The 19,542-nt window shown below is 34.1% G+C and overlaps 1 protein-coding gene and 1 pseudogene across 2 annotated transcripts in view; one reads left to right on the top strand and one right to left on the bottom strand.

Moving 5' to 3' along the window:
• Positions 1 to 19,542, bottom strand: part of SLF1 (SMC5-SMC6 complex localization factor 1) — a 79,773-nt gene that overhangs the window by 40,273 nt on the left and 19,958 nt on the right. For both annotated transcript variants that reach the window (XM_027605654.1, XM_027605655.1), the window contains 7 exons: positions 15,223 to 15,366; positions 12,576 to 12,722; positions 11,546 to 11,692; positions 10,555 to 10,677; positions 9,099 to 9,152; positions 7,976 to 8,134; positions 6,198 to 6,361 (listed from right to left, as the gene is read on the bottom strand). In XM_027605654.1, the coding sequence (XP_027461455.1) occupies positions 6,198 to 6,361; positions 7,976 to 8,134; positions 9,099 to 9,152; positions 10,555 to 10,677; positions 11,546 to 11,692; positions 12,576 to 12,722; positions 15,223 to 15,366 (938 nt within the window). The remainder of the gene's footprint in view (positions 1 to 6,197; positions 6,362 to 7,975; positions 8,135 to 9,098; positions 9,153 to 10,554; positions 10,678 to 11,545; positions 11,693 to 12,575; positions 12,723 to 15,222; positions 15,367 to 19,542) is intronic.
• Positions 6,053 to 6,183, top strand: LOC113930120 (annotated as a pseudogene).

The raw sequence follows: 19,542 nt of genomic DNA, 5'->3' as shown, positions 1-19,542 counted from the left end.
TGTTAATCACCATACATTACATCATTAGTTTTTCATGTAGTGTTCCAGGATTCATTGTTTGTGCATAACACCCAGTGCTCCACGCAGAATGTGCTCTCCTCAATACCCATCACCAGGCTAACCTATCCCCTCACCCTCCTCCCCTCTAGAATCCTCAGTTTGTTTTTCAGAGTCCATTGCCTCTCATGGTTCGTCTCCCCCTCCGATTTACTCCCCTTCGTTCTTCCCCTCTTGCTATCTTCTTTTTTTTTTTCTTAACATATATTGCATTATTTGTTTCAGAGGTACAGATCTGTGATTCAACAGTCTTGCACAATTCACGGCGCTCACCATAGCATTACTCAGAAGTCTAGGACTAAGAAATTCTAGGTAACAATGTTTTATAATAATCTTCCAACTTTATTATCATTTATATAAACAATGTACTTGTAACTTTCTACCTCTGTCTCCACCTTCCCATCTTCTTTTTGAGTGCCGCATCGTCAGGTTAGGAGGGTCCTTAATGATTAAATTTAACAATATTTAATACTCGAATCTCTTCTAGAGGACATTCTATGTCTATATAGGTAGTCTCTCTGAGAACTGCCAGAGATGGATATCATAATATCTTTCATTTAAAAAAAAAATATATATATATTTATATATATTTTTGTGCCAGTACTATACATATATATATATATATATGCCAGTACTCTCTCTCTCTCTATATATATATATCTGGAAACAACAAAAATACATGGAAGTTAAATAACATGCTACTAAACAATGAATGGGTCAACCCAAAAATTGAAGAGGAAATAAAAAAACACATGGAGACAAATGAAAATGAAAATACAATGGTCCAAAATCTTTGGGATACAGCAAAAGCTGTCCTAAGAGGGAAGATTATAGCAATACAGGCCTATCTCAAGAAAAAAGAAAGATCTCAAATTAACAGCTTACACCTAAGGACCTAGAAAAAGAACAGCAAAGCCTAAAGCTAGCAGAAGGAAGGAAATAATAAAGATTAGAGCAGCAATAAATGAAACAGAGACTAAAAACCCAATAGAACAGATCAATGAAACCAGGATCTGGTTCTTTAAAAAGATGAACAAAATTGAAAAACCTTTATCTAGATTCACTGAAGAGAGAGAGAGGACTCAATTTCAGAAATGAAGGAGGAGAGAGAGAAACAACAATTTACACCTAGAAATATAAAGGATTATAAAAGAATATGAAAAATTATATGCCAACAAATTGGACAACCTTTAAAGAAATGGATAAATTCCTAAAACATATAACTTCATAAAACTGAATCAGGAAGAAACAGAAAACCTGAATACAATGATTACTAGCAATGAAATTGAATCAGTATTCAAAAATCTCCCAACAAACAAGTCCAGGACCAGATGACTTCCCAGGAGAATTCTACTAAACATTTAAAGAAGATTTAAAACTTACTCTTCTCAAACTGTTCCAAAAAATAGAAGAGGAAGGAAAGCTTCCAAATTCATTCTGAGGCCAGCATTACCTTGATACCAAAACTAGATTAAGACATCACACACAAATAGAGCGCCTGGGTGGCTCAGTTGGTTAAACATCTGCCTTCAGCTCAGGTCATGATCTCAGGGCCCTGGGATTGAGCCCCGCATCTGGCTCCCTACTCAGCAGGGAGTTTGCTTCTCCTTCTCCCTCTGCCTCTTCCCCCTTACTCATGCTCTGTCTCTCAAATTAATAAAATCTTAAAAAAAAAATACATTACACACAAAAAAGAAAACTACAGGCCAATAAGTGATGAACACAGATGCAAAAATTCTCAACAAAATATTAGCAAGCTAAATCCAACAGTATATTAAAAAAACAATTCACCACCATCAAGTGGGATTTACCCCCAGGATGCAAGAGTGGGTCAATATTCACAAATCAACATGACACATCACATCAACAAAAGAAAGGATAAAAACCATATGATCATCTCAATAGATACAGAAAAAGCATTTCACAAATTACAATATCCATTCATGAAAAAAAAAAAACCTCAACAAAGTAGGTTTAGAGGGAACATAACATAATAAAGGCCATTTATGAAAAACCCACAGCTAACATCATCCTTAAGGGTGAAAAACTGAGAGCTTTACCTCTATGATCAAGAACAAGACAAGGATGTCAACTCTCACCACTTTTATTCAACATAGTACTGGAAGTCCTAGTTATAGTAATCAGACAAGAAAAAGAACTAAAAGGCATTTAAATTGGTAAGGAAGAAGTAAAACTGCCACTATTTAGAGATGACATGATACTATATATAGAAAACCCTAAAAGATTCCACCAAAAAACTACCAGAAGTGATAAATTCAGTCAAGTTGCAGGATACAAATTCAATATACAAAGATCTGTTGTATTTCTGTACATTAATAATGAATTAGCAGAAAGAAAAATTAAGAAAACAAATAAATTAAGAAAAAGAATAAAATGCATACGAATAAACTGAACCAAGGAAGTGAAAGACCTGTACTTTGAAAAACTGTAAGACATTAATGAAAGATACTAAAGAAGATACAAAGAAATGGAAAGATATTCCATGCTCATGCATTGGGAGAACCAATATTGTTAAAATGTCCATGCTATAGAAAGCAATCTACAGATTTAATGCAATCCCTATCAAAATATCAACAGCATTTTTCATAAAACTAGAATAAACAATACTAAAATTTATACACAACCACAGAAGGCCCCAAATAGCCAAAGCAATCATAAGAAGAATAAAAATATGGAGGTATCACAGGATGCCTGGATGCTCAGTTGTCCAACATCGAACTCTTGGTTTTGGCTCAGGTCATGATCTCCCAATCATGAGATTGAGCCCTGAGCTGGGCTTTGTGCTCAGCACAGTCAGCTTGAGATTCTCTCCCTACCCTTCTGCCCCATCCCGTCCTTGCACCCTCTGTCTTCTCTAAATAAGTAAAATCTTAAAACAAAAACAAAAACAAAAAACAAAACAAAAAAAAACTGGAGGTATTACAATCCAATATCTCATGCTCGCTTCGGCAGCACATATACAATCCAACATCTCAAGGTTAATTACAAAGCTGTTGTAATCAAAACAGTATAGTACTGGCACAAAAATAGACACATCGATCAATTGGAACAGAATAGAAAACTTAGAAATAAACCCATAATTATATGGTTAATTAATCTATGGCAAAGAAGGCAAGAATATATGAGAAAAAGACCATCTCTTGAACAGATGGTGCTGGGAAAACTGGACAGCAAAATGAGAAAAAACAAAACTGGACCACTTTCTTACGCCATACACAAAAATAAACTCAAGACCTAAATGTGAGACCTGAAACCATAAAATTTCTAGAAAAAAACACAGGCAGTAATCTCTGACATCAGCTGCAGTAACATTTGTCTAGGTATGTCACCTAAGGAAAACAAAAGCAAAATTAAACTACTGGAACTGCACCAAAATAAAATCCTTTTGCCCAGCAAAGAAAGCCATCAACAAAACAAAAAGACAACCTACTGAATGGGAGAAAATATATGAAAAGAATTTATCTAATAAGAGGTTAATATCCAAAATTATAAAGAACTTAGACAACTCAACACCCAAAAACAATCTAATTAAAAATGGGCAGAAGATATGAACAGACATTTCTCCAAAGAAGACATCCAGATGGCCGAGAGACACATGAAAAGATTCTCGACATCCCTTATCATCAGAGAAATGCATATCAAAACTACAATGAGATTATCACCTCACACCTATCAGAATGGCCAAAATCAAAAACACAAGAAACAAGTTTGACAAGGACATGGAGAAAAAGGAACCCTCGTGCAACTGGTGGTAATGCAAGCTGGTGCAGCGAATGTGAAAAGTAGTATGGAGGTTCCTCAAAAGATTAATAAATTAAAAAAAAATTAAATACTAAATTTATGGTCCAGTAATTCTATTACTGGGTATTTGCCCAAGGGAAATGAAAACACTAAATGGAAAAGATATATGCATTGTGTTTACTGCAGCATTATTTACAATAGCTATGGTATGGAAGCAACCCAAGTATGCATCCAGACATGAATGAATAAAGAAGATGTGGTTGCTATATAAAGGAGTATTACTCAGCCATAAAAAATATAAAATCTTGTTATTTGCAACAACATGGATGAATCTAGAGGGTACAACGCTAAGTGAAATAAGTCAGTCAGAGAAAGCCAAATACCACATAATTTCACTCATATGTGGAATTTAAGAAACAAAAGAAACTAACGAAGAAAAGAAGAGACAAAATAAACCAAACTCTTAAATACAGAGAACAAACTGGGGGCTGCCAGAGGGGAGGTAGATGGGTGGATGGCTGAAACCAGTGATGGGAATTAAAGCGTAACTCATCATGTTGAGCAATGAGTAATGTACAGAACTGATGAATCCTTATATTGCTATATCTGAAACTAAAAGAACACTGTATATTAATTATAATTGAAATAAAAAAACAGCACTTTTCAGAAAGTAAGAAACTGACATGAGTGACAAACTTAACTGAAAGAAAAGGTCAAAATTACATAGTGACATGAGTTACAAGTTAAAGTATAATTAGGAGTTGGCCAGGTATTTGTAGAATGCAGGAATGGAGCTATATTTAGGCAGAGAAAACACAAGAGCAAAGGAATAGGCAATGAAAAATAGTTTACCCACTGGGCACATTGGGGAAAATAATGATGAAAATGGAGACACATATAGCATCTAAATCACAAAAGGTCTTACATGTTTTGCTAAGGAATTTGAACTGTCTTTGATACATAATGTGTAAGTTAATTGAAAACTTTCATCTGGGAAATGACAACATCACTTTGGAAAGAGTATACTGAGGTACTCTGGAAGATAAATTAAAGGGAAAAATACAGAATCAAGATCAATAAAAGCAGACATTGAATTAGTTTATATAAGAAGAAATGAAAGCTTGATGACAGTAATGAAAGAAAGAAGCAGATTTGGAAATTAGAAAGCATGTCAGCCACACAACCCATATATCCTCACATTCTATACCAGTGCTGGGCTAGTAATGTGTTAGAATTGTGTTTACATCTCAGTCATCTTCAAAAGTAAAGGAACTGTTTTTTATCATTTTATCCCCAGAGTATAGCACAGGACCTGGCTCCCAATAAATACTCAATAAACATTTGCTGAAGAATGAATGATGCATGCTATCTAGATGATTAGCTCACTTCAAATATATCACAACCAAGACAGAAAATGAATCTTTATCAATCTCAAAGACATAACCAAAGGTCTAGCCTTTGCCTGGCTAGTCAAGTATCCTTTCCCTCACTACTATGGAGCCCTAAAACTGAGCACTTGCATAAAAAGAAAAGTACTTCCTAGACAAAGGCAGGCTGTATCAGATACAAGGAGTTATCAGAGAAGAAAAACAATTAGTGGATTTGGTAGAAAGAGAAACAGAAAGGATTTCCAGAGAAACATTTTCAAGACAAAGGAAAAATCTAGGAAGATGACATGCAGAAACACAAAAGGAATGACTATCTAGGAAAGTTTCAAAATTCATACAGTTACAATGTTTACACTTTTGATTACCAAAATTTGATGACCATATTCAATAAATTTTAATTAGATTTTAATATGCACACATATCGTTAAAAAGAATAAAAAATAAAAATAATGATTTGGCTTTCCTGTTTATTTCATGTATTCATTAAACTCTTTTTTGGTAAATAAACTAAATGACAAATATGACCAATCTAGACTTGGCCTTTTCATTTTTTTTGTTTATTTTTTTTTTAGAGAAAGGAGAGAACGCACGAGCAGAGGGGAGAGAGAAAGAGAGAATCCCAAGCAGGCTCCACACCCAGCATGGAGCCCAACATGGGGCTCGATCATGAGATCATGATCTGAGCTGAAATCAAATGTCAGATGCTTAACTGACTGAGCCACTCAGGTACCCCTCGACTTGGCCCTTTTTTGAGAGTTTTAAAATAAATACAACACACATATTATACACTCACATTTTCTAAAATGAAATTTACTTCTTTCATTTATATCTAAAACATAACACATAGCTTTGCGCAGTGGCAGTATTGTAGCCAATGAGGTTTATCAGAGGCGCGATTGTTGCTAATTGAAAACTTTTCCCTATATCTAAAACATACACAACAAAACTATGAGATGAAATTTAGCATACCCACATGTCATATTTCCTTACCTGATAAGCACTTCTATTAGAGACCATGCTCCTTTCATACAAGTTGGGCACTGAAACAGCTCTAAGTAATACCGTGACATGGCTGGGGACTTCCAAGGAGGATGTAGGTGAAGAAGGGCTGACAATATATGAAAGTATCGGCCAGAAAACGTATCTACGTTATCCTGTTATTTAAAAATAAACAAATAAAACACTATAGCTAAAAGTACACTTTGACCAGTTACTTCAGTCTAAAACTGTAATAACTCCGACCTAAACTTTCTTGCCTAATACATGTGTTTGGACAAAGAAGATCAAATGGAAGTTATCATATTTAGCTAGTGAAATACTACAACTGAGAAAGGCAGATTCTAAATACGTATCTATACGTTAAGTAATCCCAGGTATTGAGATTTACATGAAATGTCCATTTTAATTTTCATGATTATAGTGAGATAAGAGTTCCCAAATGTGACCTGAAAGGAATTAAAGGTACAAAGCTTTTCATGTAATATGCTTAGTTATCACCAACATTAGTCTGACGTAGCTTACACCTGTTATTTCTTCAAATTGGCACTGTGATGAAGAACATAATTAGAAAGCTACCTTTGAAAAGCTGTTCTTACTAGCTTTCACAGTTTAAGGAATATGCTTATTGTCTGTGTATACTGTGAATAAAAATGATTATTATCACTGTACAAATGGCTTTCTAGATCACTGTTATCATATTTTTATGTTAGATACTTTACTGCCACAGAAAAAGAATCAGATAAATTTTTCCCAAGAGAAAATTATCTTGGAGATTCTAAGAAAATAAATTAAATCACTCAGAGTAGTACCTAGAAAATAGTTTAAAAATAGAAATGGGCATCTAAGGTCTTGATCTCACTGGGGGCCACCAAAGAGAGCTGATGCCCAGTCCTATAATCCTTATGGGGGGAGATCCATGCTCCCACCTGGACACACACAGGAAAACAGGCTTTCACAAAAGTGCTAGCTCTTAGCTCCACGATGGGATTATTCAGAATGAACCCCTAACGGGGTTAGTATTCCTCTCCCCTCTGCACCTTCTTCTGCATCAACCGTCCTGAGGATGTACCCTCCTCCTCCAGAGTAGTAGTAGAATATACTTCTCCCACCCCAAACCAGTCTCGGAGGGATTGAAGAATGACTCAATTTCCTCAGAGCATTCATAAAACAGTTCACCCAGTGAAGACAAGGAAGATGACTGACAATGCTGTCCTGCTTTTTCTGACATCCTGCACCAGGTAATTGTTGTTTTTTAAGTCTTATGATATAATCAGCATAATTTCACCTCCTGAATTCGGATGAATTCTGGGACATAACCAAGATCAGGCGATAGACGTCTAAGACTGAAGGCCATGGACTAGATCCTGGTGAACTCGCCAAGGCAGAGCCCCTGTGAGATGATCCTATAGCACCCAAGCAATCCTTGCTTTTGTGACACCCAGTCCCCAGTGTGTAACTTCAAATTCCTATAAATCCATTAAGGTCCCATTTTGTCTCTCATTGCTGGGTCAGTTGTATTATGACTACTATCTAGTAAACTGTGAATTTTTAGTAAATGTTCTATAGTAACTCCAAATACAAAATACACACACAAAAAAAAGTAAAAATAAAGAAAGAAAGAAGAAATTGTAAGAAGTGGGTACTAGATTTCCTATTAAAACAAGGGGAAAAATACTGAAAAGAGAAATTAACTGTAAATATACAAAAAACAAGAATGTTCATATTTTAACATTCTCTTAAAGATTGTAAACTCTTAATACTGCTCTTACCTGTAGAATGTTCTCTAGTAGAGCATGAAGAAGGCATACAGGAGGGATATAATGTGCTTGTAAAGAGGAAAGTTCTTCAATTGCTTCTTTAAAAAACTGTCCTTCTATGAGACTTTCAATTAAATTTAATACACCTCTGGGAAATTCAGCATTTTTAACCTAAAAAAAATAAAGATTCTATGACTCAAAGAAGAAAAAAAAATTCTGGGAGCAAATCTTAAATTAGTAAGGAGACTTAAAATTTTCTCATCTGTAAAATGAAGATAATTCCTGTCCTTCACGACTTCATAGGATTGTTATGTGGTTCACAAAAAGATTATTTATACAAATGTGTTTTATAGCTATAAGGCACTACAAAAATACACATTATTAATTGATTTATTTTTCTCTGTTGCCTTAAATAGTAAGGGGAAATACTACCACTAAAAGAAAACTTGAAAAGGCATTTGCAAAGTATGGCTGATAATGAGGAGACCTCAGGCAGAGCTACAAATACACATAGTTCTTTAGGGGCAAAATTATTTTTTGGTTTTCTTTTAAATGTATAAGCAAACTATATCCATTAAGTATATACTAAATATATTAAGATGTCATCAAGCACAATATTTGCTATAGGGTCACAGAATCACTCTGAGGGTGCATATTAATATAAACTCTAAGAGTTCCATGAAGTACATTCCCCTTGGTCAAAATATTTTTAACAGCCAAAATAACTACACTGAACTAGCAGAGAATTAAAATACTCTGAAAAGACTACATGAAATAAATTTTAAAGGATACAAAGGAAATAATATACTTTTAAAAATATTATACTGAAAATTTAATCTAGAAGTAATAATTATGAAAGCTATGAAATGTGATAACAGTGCTACATAACTCATCCATGATGAGCACAAGTTAAGTTTTTAATTCTTGTTACCAGTTTGTACTACCATATGCAATTTTTTGGAGCTTTGACAGAATATTTTTCTTTTTCATTTCTGATTAGAGAAAGTACATTTCAAGTTTGACAGGAGGCTTTGTTATACAGACAACACATTCCTTTATATCAAAGTAACTAAAAACAGCAAAACACGAAGCTTACTTTTTTGACTCCATCACCACCCTACTCCAAGCCCCTTACCTCAATATTGTACACTGGTTGTTTATCTATTCTAATGCAGCTGTATCTGATAGCCTACAAAAGAGAAAACACATAACCAAAATTAAGCATCTTTTTAGGTAGAAAATTACATTTCAGTGTACAAAAAATAAAACCTTGGGCAAACTTACACAATGGACTCAGGTGCACCTTAATAGCCATAATTGATCTGATACTGATACACATTTACTCAGACTAGTATCTTCCATTATTTTAAATAGCACACTCATAAGTGTGAACATTCTCTATTTTCTCTTTCTAAACTAACTTAAAAAAATAAAGTCATATTCCTTTGAAGACCTGAAGAGGTCTACTGTCCTTAGTATTTTAATAATTAGAAATATAAATGAGAGAACATTTTGTATAAAAGTCCACAGAAGAAAAAAAGGTGGTCATTTTTTCTATATAATAACATGTAGAATCTTTATTGTTTTAAAATACCTGTAATTGTGTATTTGTTTAAACGATTATACTGGAAAAATACTCATAACCAACATAAAAAGAGATAATGTTCTGATTATATAAGGAGTTCTAGATACTATGATATAAAATAACCTAATGGAAAACTGAAAAAGAATATAAGCAAGCAGATGACAAAGACAGAAATACACAAATGGCAAGTGAAGGTATAAAATATGCTCAAACTTACTACTGCCAAAAGAAATACAAATTAGAACAATGATAAAGCTCTGGCTTCCACTTAGGATGTAGGATGTAGAAGTGAACACCCATAACCCTCTGGGTAAGGGAAGAGGAAAACAAAATCTTTACCCCTGGAGAAGGGAAAGAAAAGATCATGGTCCCAGATCATTAGCAATCCCCTACCACTGGGGGCAGGGCAAGATCACTGAGAAAGTCCTTCCCCCAAAACTCTAAAGGATTGCCTAACACTGAGGCTGACTCAGGTCATCAGAAAAGGGCCTCGACATCAAATATCAGGCTAGCAAGCATTTTACTTTATTTTTTTCATTTTATTATTATTATTATTATTTCTTTTAGAGAGGGAAACAGAGACAGAAAGAGAGAGGGGAGAGAAGGGTAATGGGCAGAGGGAGAGGGGGAGAGGCAGAAAGGGAGAGAGAAAATCTCTCTTCTCTGGGCTCGATCTCACAACACTGAGATCATAGTCTGAGCCGAAATCAAGAGTCAGACGCTTAACCGACTGAGCCACCCAGGCGGCCCAAGCTGGCAAGCATTTTAGCACCAAGATACAGCAGTCTATAGACACCTAATTTATCTGTAGCTTTACTGAGCTATAAATGGCAGAGAATTCAGTTTATTTATTAAATGTACAAAGATATTACTGTTCATAACAAATTAATAAACAAAATTTTAAGACACATTAAACATAATAATGAGTCATTACTATTATTATTATATTTTGGTTCTACTAGAGAAGGATAGGAAATATAGAAAATTTTAGTATGCCAGGTTCTACCTGAGCTCTATATATGTGCTTCCTTAACTCATTTTTTATTTCAGTAATATCCACATCTGTCCTGACATCGTTGGTTTTTGATTCTTTGGCACGATCAGCAAAAACAGAATTCTTCATTTCTTTCTGCATACATGTAAAAGTACTTTAGACAATGTACTAAAGACAATATCACCACAAATGTTAAGTATCATAATAAACAGAATACAAGAACACATTCATGCAGCATTAACCGCAACAAAGATCCTTAAAATCATAATTTATAATAATTATACAATGAAATAAAAAGTTTAAAAAAAAAGCAAACATTTTACTTTGGAAAGTTTTACCTACGGTAATTTTCCTTCTAACCTGTTCCCAATCTTTCTTGGAATCTCCTCCCTCAGCCCCTTTGTTGCCATGGTCACACATAACATGATTCATTATTTATTTACCTTTATCATTTTTCTGAAGATCCTTCTGAATATATGATACAAACATGGTACAGTTTAGATAAAATCAAGTTATACTTTAGAATAATGAACTCAAGAAGGATCCCGTTCAAAAGACAAGTTATCTTATTAAAAATGATCTGTATTATACCAGGGAAGAACAAGACAAAAACTAAAATTTAGATTACAATGCATTACCCAAACTACATACACATGTAGTCTTAAGGTATTTTTATTTTAGGAATTTTAGCCTATTTTTTTTTTCAGAACCTTTGTTTCTTTTACTTTTTGTGACATTCAGGCAAAACAATGTATTTGAATATCCTGATTATTAATTCAGATATCCTTGTGTACGCATGTAAAAAATACTGTCCTTATAAGCCAAAGTTAATTACAAGATTAGTTATGAATATCACACCAGATCAACTGAAGACCATTTTTTTTCATAAGACATGCAGGTTATATTTGACACCGCAAGCAATTATAAAATAAGATTATATGTCTAGATTACATTATGGAAGCCAAAGAGAATTAACTGTTTAGCTTAGCTTACAAAGTTTTACCTGATCTCTATATATGTGCTTTCTTGAGGTACTTTTAATTTTGTTATGTTCAATGTCTTTCCTGGAATCTCTTTCATTTTCTTTTTTGCGTTTTTTCCTCAAAGTATAACTCCTTTGAATATCTTCATCCTTTTTCTTAATTTCCTTCTACAAGTATTTAGACCACAATTAAATCTCAACATGAATGATACACATTACAAAATCCAAATAAACTCAAGAGTATGACTTACAACACAAGTTAACAACATTAAAAAATAGTTTTGCAGAAGAGGAAATCTCATCCACTGTTAAAGTGGGTCTACATTAGTAAAACATTTTGGAAAACAGTTGGGCATTACCTGTTACAGTTAAACATGCACAGTCCTTATTATGACCCAGCAATCCACCCCAAGGAATATATCCTAAGCTAGAGAAACTCTTGAACATGTGCACCAAGAGTCGTGTAAGAAAATGTTCACAGTGTTCATGGCACAACTCTTCATAACTGCAAAAACCAAGCAAGCAGACACAAACCAAGAAAACGAAACCCAAATTTACTTATATCAGTAAGTAAAATGGTTAAAGATAGAGTTGCGAATCAATGGATCAATTAAACATTATATATGCCAGTAAAAAAGAAAAAAAGCAAGTCACAGAAGACTATCAATACCACCAATTACAAAAAGTTCATTAACAGGGAAAACTAAGCAATATATTGCTAGAGATAAGCACACAGCTGGCAAAACTATAATGAAAAACAAGAAAACAAAACAAATGCCAAGACAGAGGTCACCCAGGGGAAAGAGAGAAAGAGGATACAGTTTGGGAATGACACACAGTAGGGTCTTACGAAACTGGTAATGCTCTATTTCTTAACCTAGCTGGTGGATACATAACACTCCTTGTATTCTTTTTAAAATCGTACACAAATGCCTTATAAACATCTCTGTACACGTAAGTCAGAAGGAACGATTTTATGAATATCATTACATTTGACAGATTTAGAAAAGAGTTGTAAAATAAAAATTATTTTTCACTTGGAAGGTCTTACCTGACTTCCACACGTGTGCCTTCTTAAGGCATCTCTCATTTTCACAAATTTCAAATCTCTACTAGAATCTCTGAATTTTTCTTTTTTGTGATGTTCAGTCAAAAGAGAACTAACATTAACATCTTCATCATGATTTTGCATTTCTTTCTACATGTAAGAATACTTCAGTTAGACTGTGGGTGAAACATAGCCTTAACACAACCAGTGCAAGTCACAACAGAAAAACCCACTCAGGAAGGTAGGTTTTCTAAAACATACATACAAGATTAACTACAGTAAAGATCCTTGTAAATTGTATTACATCTTAGTTACATTAAAATGAAGCAGAGAAATGTAGATTTTTAATTCAGAAAGGTTTATATTGTGTTCACATATACATTTCATGTAGGTACTTTTATTAACTTAATCTTTCTTGGAATCTCTGCTTTTATTCCTCCCCCGTTTGTCATATGATTAGTCAAAAACAGAATTTGGTTATCTTCATTATTTTATTTTTCCAAGTATTTCTTTTTTAATTTTTTAAAGCTTTTTATTAATTTACTTGAGAGAGAGCAAGAGAGAGAGAGAGAGAGAGAACACAGAGGGAGAGAGAGAAGCAGACTCCCTGCTGAGCAGAGAGCCAGACGCGGGACTCGATCCCAGGACCCTGAAATCATGACCTGAGCCAAAGGCAGACGCTCAACTGAGCCACCCAGGTGCTCCTATTTTTCCAAATATTTCTAAAAGTAATTTTGGACCCTAAACCAAATAGAATCTTGCCATTATTAGGCATATCAGATAAAAAATCTCAAAAAATCATTTTATAGAACATATAGTTACAATAAAAATCAGAGTATTAAAATTATTGTTTATTCATTATACAAAGTTATATTATATATGCATTATATATTATATATATTCATTATATTAGTTACAAGCATACAATATAGTGATACAACAATTCTATACATTACTCAATGCTCATTATGGTAAGTGTGCTCTTAATCCCTGTCACCTATCTCATCCATCCTGCCCCCACCTTCCCTCTGGTGACCACTAGTTCTCTATGTTTAGGAGTCTGTTATTTTGTACAAAGAAACTTATTTTTAAAAATAGAAAGTTCTACCTGAATTTTAGTGTTATACAATATAAACTGATGTATTTTCATATCCCGTATCTTTCATGTAATCTCCATTTGATTCATTTTCCATGTTAAAAAAAAAATTTTCAGTAACTCCCATCATTTTACATTCTTTTCTGAATGTCAAAATTTTTATACTGTGGCTTATGATGCATTTTTCTCAGACAGATTAGCTCAAAAAGCCTTTTATTAAGACCATGTACATGGGGGCGCCTGGGTGGCTCAGTTGGTTAATTGACTGCCTCCGGCTCAGGTCATGATCCTGGAGTCCCGGGATCGAGTCCCGCATCGGGCTCCCTGCTCGGCAGGGAGTCTGCTTCTCCCTCTGACCCTCTTCCCTCTCGTGCTCTCTATCTCTCATTCTCTCTCTCTCAAATAAATAAATAAAAATCTTTAAAAAAAAAAGACCATGTACGTGTAATTAATCATAGAAAGCAGTCTTATAAGTCACATAAATATCAACTACTTCAGAAAAGCCAGAAAAAAATTGTATTAATATTTTAATCTGTTGTAAAGTTTTATCTAATCTCTCATATATAATTTAAGGCACTGTTGAATTTATGAAGTTCCAGTTCTTCAAGCTCTCTTTGTACAATTTTTGAGTTGTATTAAAAGCAGAATTTTTCTTTCTACTCACATTTAAAAATATTTTAGTTTAGGGGTGCCTGCGTGGCTCAGTCAGTTGAACGTCCAACTCTTGGTTGTGACTCTTGGTTGAGCCAACTCAGGTGGGCTCAGGTTGTGATCTCAGGGTCACTGTGTGCTGTGCGGGGAATCTGCTACTTTCCCTTTCCCTCTCCCTCTGCCCCTCCCCACCTCACGTGCCCTCTTTCTCTCTCAAATAAATAATCTTTAAAAAAAATTTTAGTTTAGACTAAGTAATAATAACTAATAGGCCAAGGATTTGGTAAATCAACCACAGAATCTGTTTTATAAAACACAGTATGATATTTAGCATAATTAAACATTAGCTATTCTAGAGTAGAAGTAGTAATGCCTTTTTTTGGTTGCTATATGAAAAGTTTTACATGAGAGCTGCATATATACTTTCTTAATCTACTTTTCATTGCTCCAAGTTCAAAGTCCTTCCTGTTTGTTTTCCTTATTAAATCAGAATAGAATTCATTTGTATCATTTAAAATATTTTTGTTCAATATGCAGCATAAATACTAGACTTTAGATCATGAATCATGAATATACATATTGCTGAGAGAGAAGAATCCTTTATAAGAAATATATTTCTATTAAACATTCACGGGAATTTTAAGTATTTCTCGTGTTGAAAACACACTACATGTTAGGAACTGTGTGTTTCTATATGCACATATGCATTATTTCAATAAGAGTCTCAAAAACAGATACATAGGGCAATATCTTGAACAAGCTCAAATCACAGATGATAAAACACAGAGCTGGGTTCAAATACTGGCTCTGATTTCAAAATTCGTGTAATTTCTACCATACAGTGCTTCTCAAATAATTATTTAAGAACGAGAAATGAACATTTTTTGGCCCATAAAGTTTTACCTGGGTTCTATACATGGTCTCTTTTAAGGCACCTTTCATTTCAAGAAATCCCACATCTTTCCAGAAATCTTTGTTTTTTTCCTGATTGCTATGTTTATTCCAAACAGAATGGCTCTGGGAATCTTCATCATTCTGAATTTCTTTCTGTATGTATATATAAATGGTTCAGGCAATTAATTAAGTATAATTTCAACAACATATACTTTTTATGTTATCCTACTTTATCTAACTGCAAAAGAAGGTAAAATCCCTTCTCCTAAATCAAAAGTTAAAAAACAGCAGTAAATTCTTTCAAGGAAAATAATTCAGAACAAAAGTCCTGAATAATAAAAGTGATTTCTGTGTATCTTCAAAAAATATAATGCTTTGTTGGTCTAGTAACAATCAATCCTTTTCATTAATAATCATGAACAGAAATATTTTATCTAGTTCCTGTCCAAGTTAAAGATCCAATGTAGATAAAAAAGTTTCAGATTATAGATTACTTCTATTTTTCAGCTTTTTACTGATAAGACTTCTCATCTACAAGTCTACTACAAAGAGTAAAAGAGGCTTAATGAAGAATTCACAGGTCTTATTTTACTTGAATAGCAATAAACAATTATTTTCACCTAACTTTATCTCAAATATTTAAATTTTTCTTGCCAAGAAATCCATAATGAATTCATACACCACCTACCAATGATGTTAAAGACAGTGACATATGTATCTATACATAGAATTCTAAAAGTTCAGCAAAATAAAGAGATGAGAGTAAAAATGAGTTTGTGACATATCTTACGATGTGCTTAAGGAAGGGTATTATTCAGAGATTCACTACCTTTACATAGATGTAAGAGAATCACTGTCCTCCTAAGGAACAATTATGATATAAGCTGAAATGTGTAAGGCCTATGGTATCATCTTTGGTTCCCTTTCACTTGTACTGGGATTCCTATGTAGATGTGAGGGTCTTTTAGCAGGCTGCAATCCTCCAATCAAAGAACAATTCCTGAGAGTACCTGACAGACTTTCTAGTTACTCAAGAAAGTAAAACTGAAAACTAAGAAAAATCAAGACTTTTCTTCCTTCCTATTCCAGGCATCAAAGAAAGAATTGCTCTGAATGTACAAACAATAATTTTTGTTAAGGACAACTTGAAGTGGGATAAAAGCGAGTTTCTGGCTTTAAATTTAAACCTGGTTGACAATGGGAGGATAAATCCTTACAGCCCAAAACATCAAGAAAGGTCTACAATACAGAACGAATTAATCTTCCATATAGATTCCAGTAACCCAGTACTGGATCCAGTAAAGCAAAAGAACACGCCATTATCATTAACAACTAGGCAAGAACATACTGTTTTCTAATCCTGAATATATTTACTTATGTACCCATTTCAAGATGTTAAATACTGATCTGTGAATTAAGATGTATGACGCAAGTACCTTACATAAATTAACTAATTAAAAACCATAACCTGATAAACTATGACATTTGGAAGCTCTTTAAAATAATTTACTTTTTATAGAGTTAAATGATCAATGTATATTTTTCTCCAAACCACCAATATGCTAATTGACTAATATATGAAATATATAGGAATTATTTTATCTGTAAATATTTATTTATTCCTTATTTCTAATTTTTTTAAAAATTTTTATAAAGATTTTTATTTATTTCAGAGAGAGTGAGTGAGGGAGCAGCAAGCATGAGCAGGGGAGGGACAGAGGGAGAAGCAGACTCCGTACTGAGCAGGGAGCCCAAGGTACAGCTTGATCCCAGGATCCTGGGATCATGACCTGAGCTGAAGGCAGATGCTTAACCAACTGAGCCACCTAGGCGCCCTTCTTATTCCTTATTTTATAAATACTCCTTTGGTACCAACTATGTACTAGGTATTGTGTTAAGTGTTTATCTCCTATATGACCTATGAAAAAAGGGTCATGTCTAGTCTCTTTTATAGAGTATAATTGTGTGTTCCAAATAGATGACCAAAAGTCTACTTCTTTAGTAAATTATTCTATTATCTAGGAGTAGAGCAGCACAATGTGGCAATGACAGCTGTCCTGGCTTCTGATTCAGATACTTGATGGGGTTTACTGTTTTATGCTAGGTATAGAGAGACTCTGGTCTCTGGGTCTTAGTCCTTGATTCAGCCATGGCATCTACCACACAACTTGAATGAATTCATGACACAGGATACAGAATCAGAGAGGTCAAGCAAAGAGTACTCTATATGGTCCTTAACTAGTATCTATACCCTGATTGTTAAATGGTATCTCAAGATCTTATGATTGACTACTAGTTATGGTACTGTTAACAGCATTAGATATTTTTAACTACCAGAAAGAGACCAGGTGAATATCAAGGTTACCTAATAATACCCAAACTGAATAGAAGAAAGGGGGTTCGAGGAGAGAATACTTAAGTTTTACTGAGTGCTTGACCTTAAATTTTTGGTCTGACACATGACAGTTGTAGGAGCATGGGCAAATAATTTCACCTGACTGTTCCTCATTTTGCCAACTATAAAATGAGGCTATAATACATAGACACAGGAATTTGATGTTTAAAATAAGGTTAAGGGTATGTAAGAGTGCCTGGCTGGCTCCATCGGGAGAGCATGCAACTCTTGATCTTGGGTTGTGACATCAAGCCCCATGCTGGGTGGAGAAGAGAGAGAGGAAGGACAGAAGGAAGGATGGGATGGAAAGGAAAGGAAAGGAAAAAAAAGGAAAAAGGAAAAGAAAGAAAAGAAAGATAAGTAGACAGATAGATTGATCAAGGGTGCATAATGCTTAGCAGACAGCCTGGCACATAGTAATCACTCAATAAATATTAGTCCAGAGTAACAGTTGTAATAGTTCTGACAACAACCAAAGTAAGATAGTATTAGCTTCTATGTACAAAGGAAGAAATTTAGTCTCAGGATAAATGACTTTCCTGTGCACAAAAAACTAATGAATTATAAATCTGGGTCACAAATCAGTTGATCTGCCACAAAAAAAATGTATGTTTTCTTCTATCGTTCCTACTGTATTTCTTTAAGACTTTTCTGTGGTTCCCTTTTTATTTTCTCTCTTAGGCAGAGAGTCAAAAGAAGTTAAGTATCGTCTTTTTTCTTGTTTTTGGTAAGGCCTTCCTTGGGCCAAACAATTGAGATACATTAGTCATTTGTTCCTCTACATTCCTGCACCTTGCACTTGATTTTGTCAATGCACAACACACACTAAATGTAATAGTTTCCATGTTCTGTTTTCACCACTAAATAGTAAGCACTTTGAAATCTGACATGTGGTCTTACTCATTTTGTCTAGCACACAGCATAGTGCCTGGTACATCAAAACTCTTCAATAAATTATCTATAAACCTGAACTAAATAGATTCCTAAATCTGTTACTCAGGAGCTCTCCAAAAAAAGTATAAGCAGGTTGAACAAAACTTTTTAAACAATTGCTTGTTACTTTTAACTCTGTCATTTTACATGGCAACTCTCAGAGGATACTTCAGAATCCATCTAATGAGGAATGTGATATGCTATATGCCAAAGTGGTAGAAAAAAGAAAGAAATTACCATGAACTTAACTATTTTCTTCTCAGAAGTAATCACAAAATGCCTTCCTTATTTGGAATAGTAATGAACTCCTACCTGCCTAATCCAGAATTTATAAAACAATGTATTCTAAAACAAATATAGAGTATCTGCTACTTTTACTTGATATACTATTGCTGCCCTCCAATATTTCAGCAACTGAATCTGAATGCTGTCAAATTACTGCAGTAAAATCAGACTATGGATAAAGCATATCATATTCTACACTTTATTCATTTCTTTCCATAGAAAAAAGAAAATTCAGATACTTTTACTAATCTAGTTAAGAATGGCTTTCATTCTATTAACAGTTAAACTGTTCAGATACGTAGATCAGATAGGATGCTTTTGGCTGCAAGTAATAGAAAACCAACTCAAAGTAATGTAAATAATATGGACAGTGTTACTACCTCACAGCATGGTAATGTGGTCCAGTGCTAAGACAGGTTTTAGGGTTGGCTAATCCAGCAACTAAAGGATCTTTGCAAGGATCCACATCATGTCTCTACAGTTTGCTATCTACAGGGTTAGTTTCATCTTAAGGATACTTCCCCTCATGGTCAAAATTGGCTGCATGTAATAATTTAGATTACATTCTTCCATGTTCACATCTAGCAAGAGCCAGCTGCCAGTGCTATCTCTTCAGAAGGATGAAGAAACTTCCCAGAAGTTATTACATACTACTCTTCATGTCCCATGGATCGGAACTGGTTCACATGCCCATTCCAAGACCAATCATCGTCAAA

Source organism: Zalophus californianus, chromosome 5 (genome assembly GCF_009762305.2).
Source record: "Zalophus californianus isolate mZalCal1 chromosome 5, mZalCal1.pri.v2, whole genome shotgun sequence".
NCBI lineage: Eukaryota > Metazoa > Chordata > Mammalia > Carnivora > Otariidae > Zalophus > Zalophus californianus.
The sequence above is the reverse complement of the archived record's forward strand: the minus strand, read 5'-3'. Positions and strand labels throughout refer to the sequence as shown.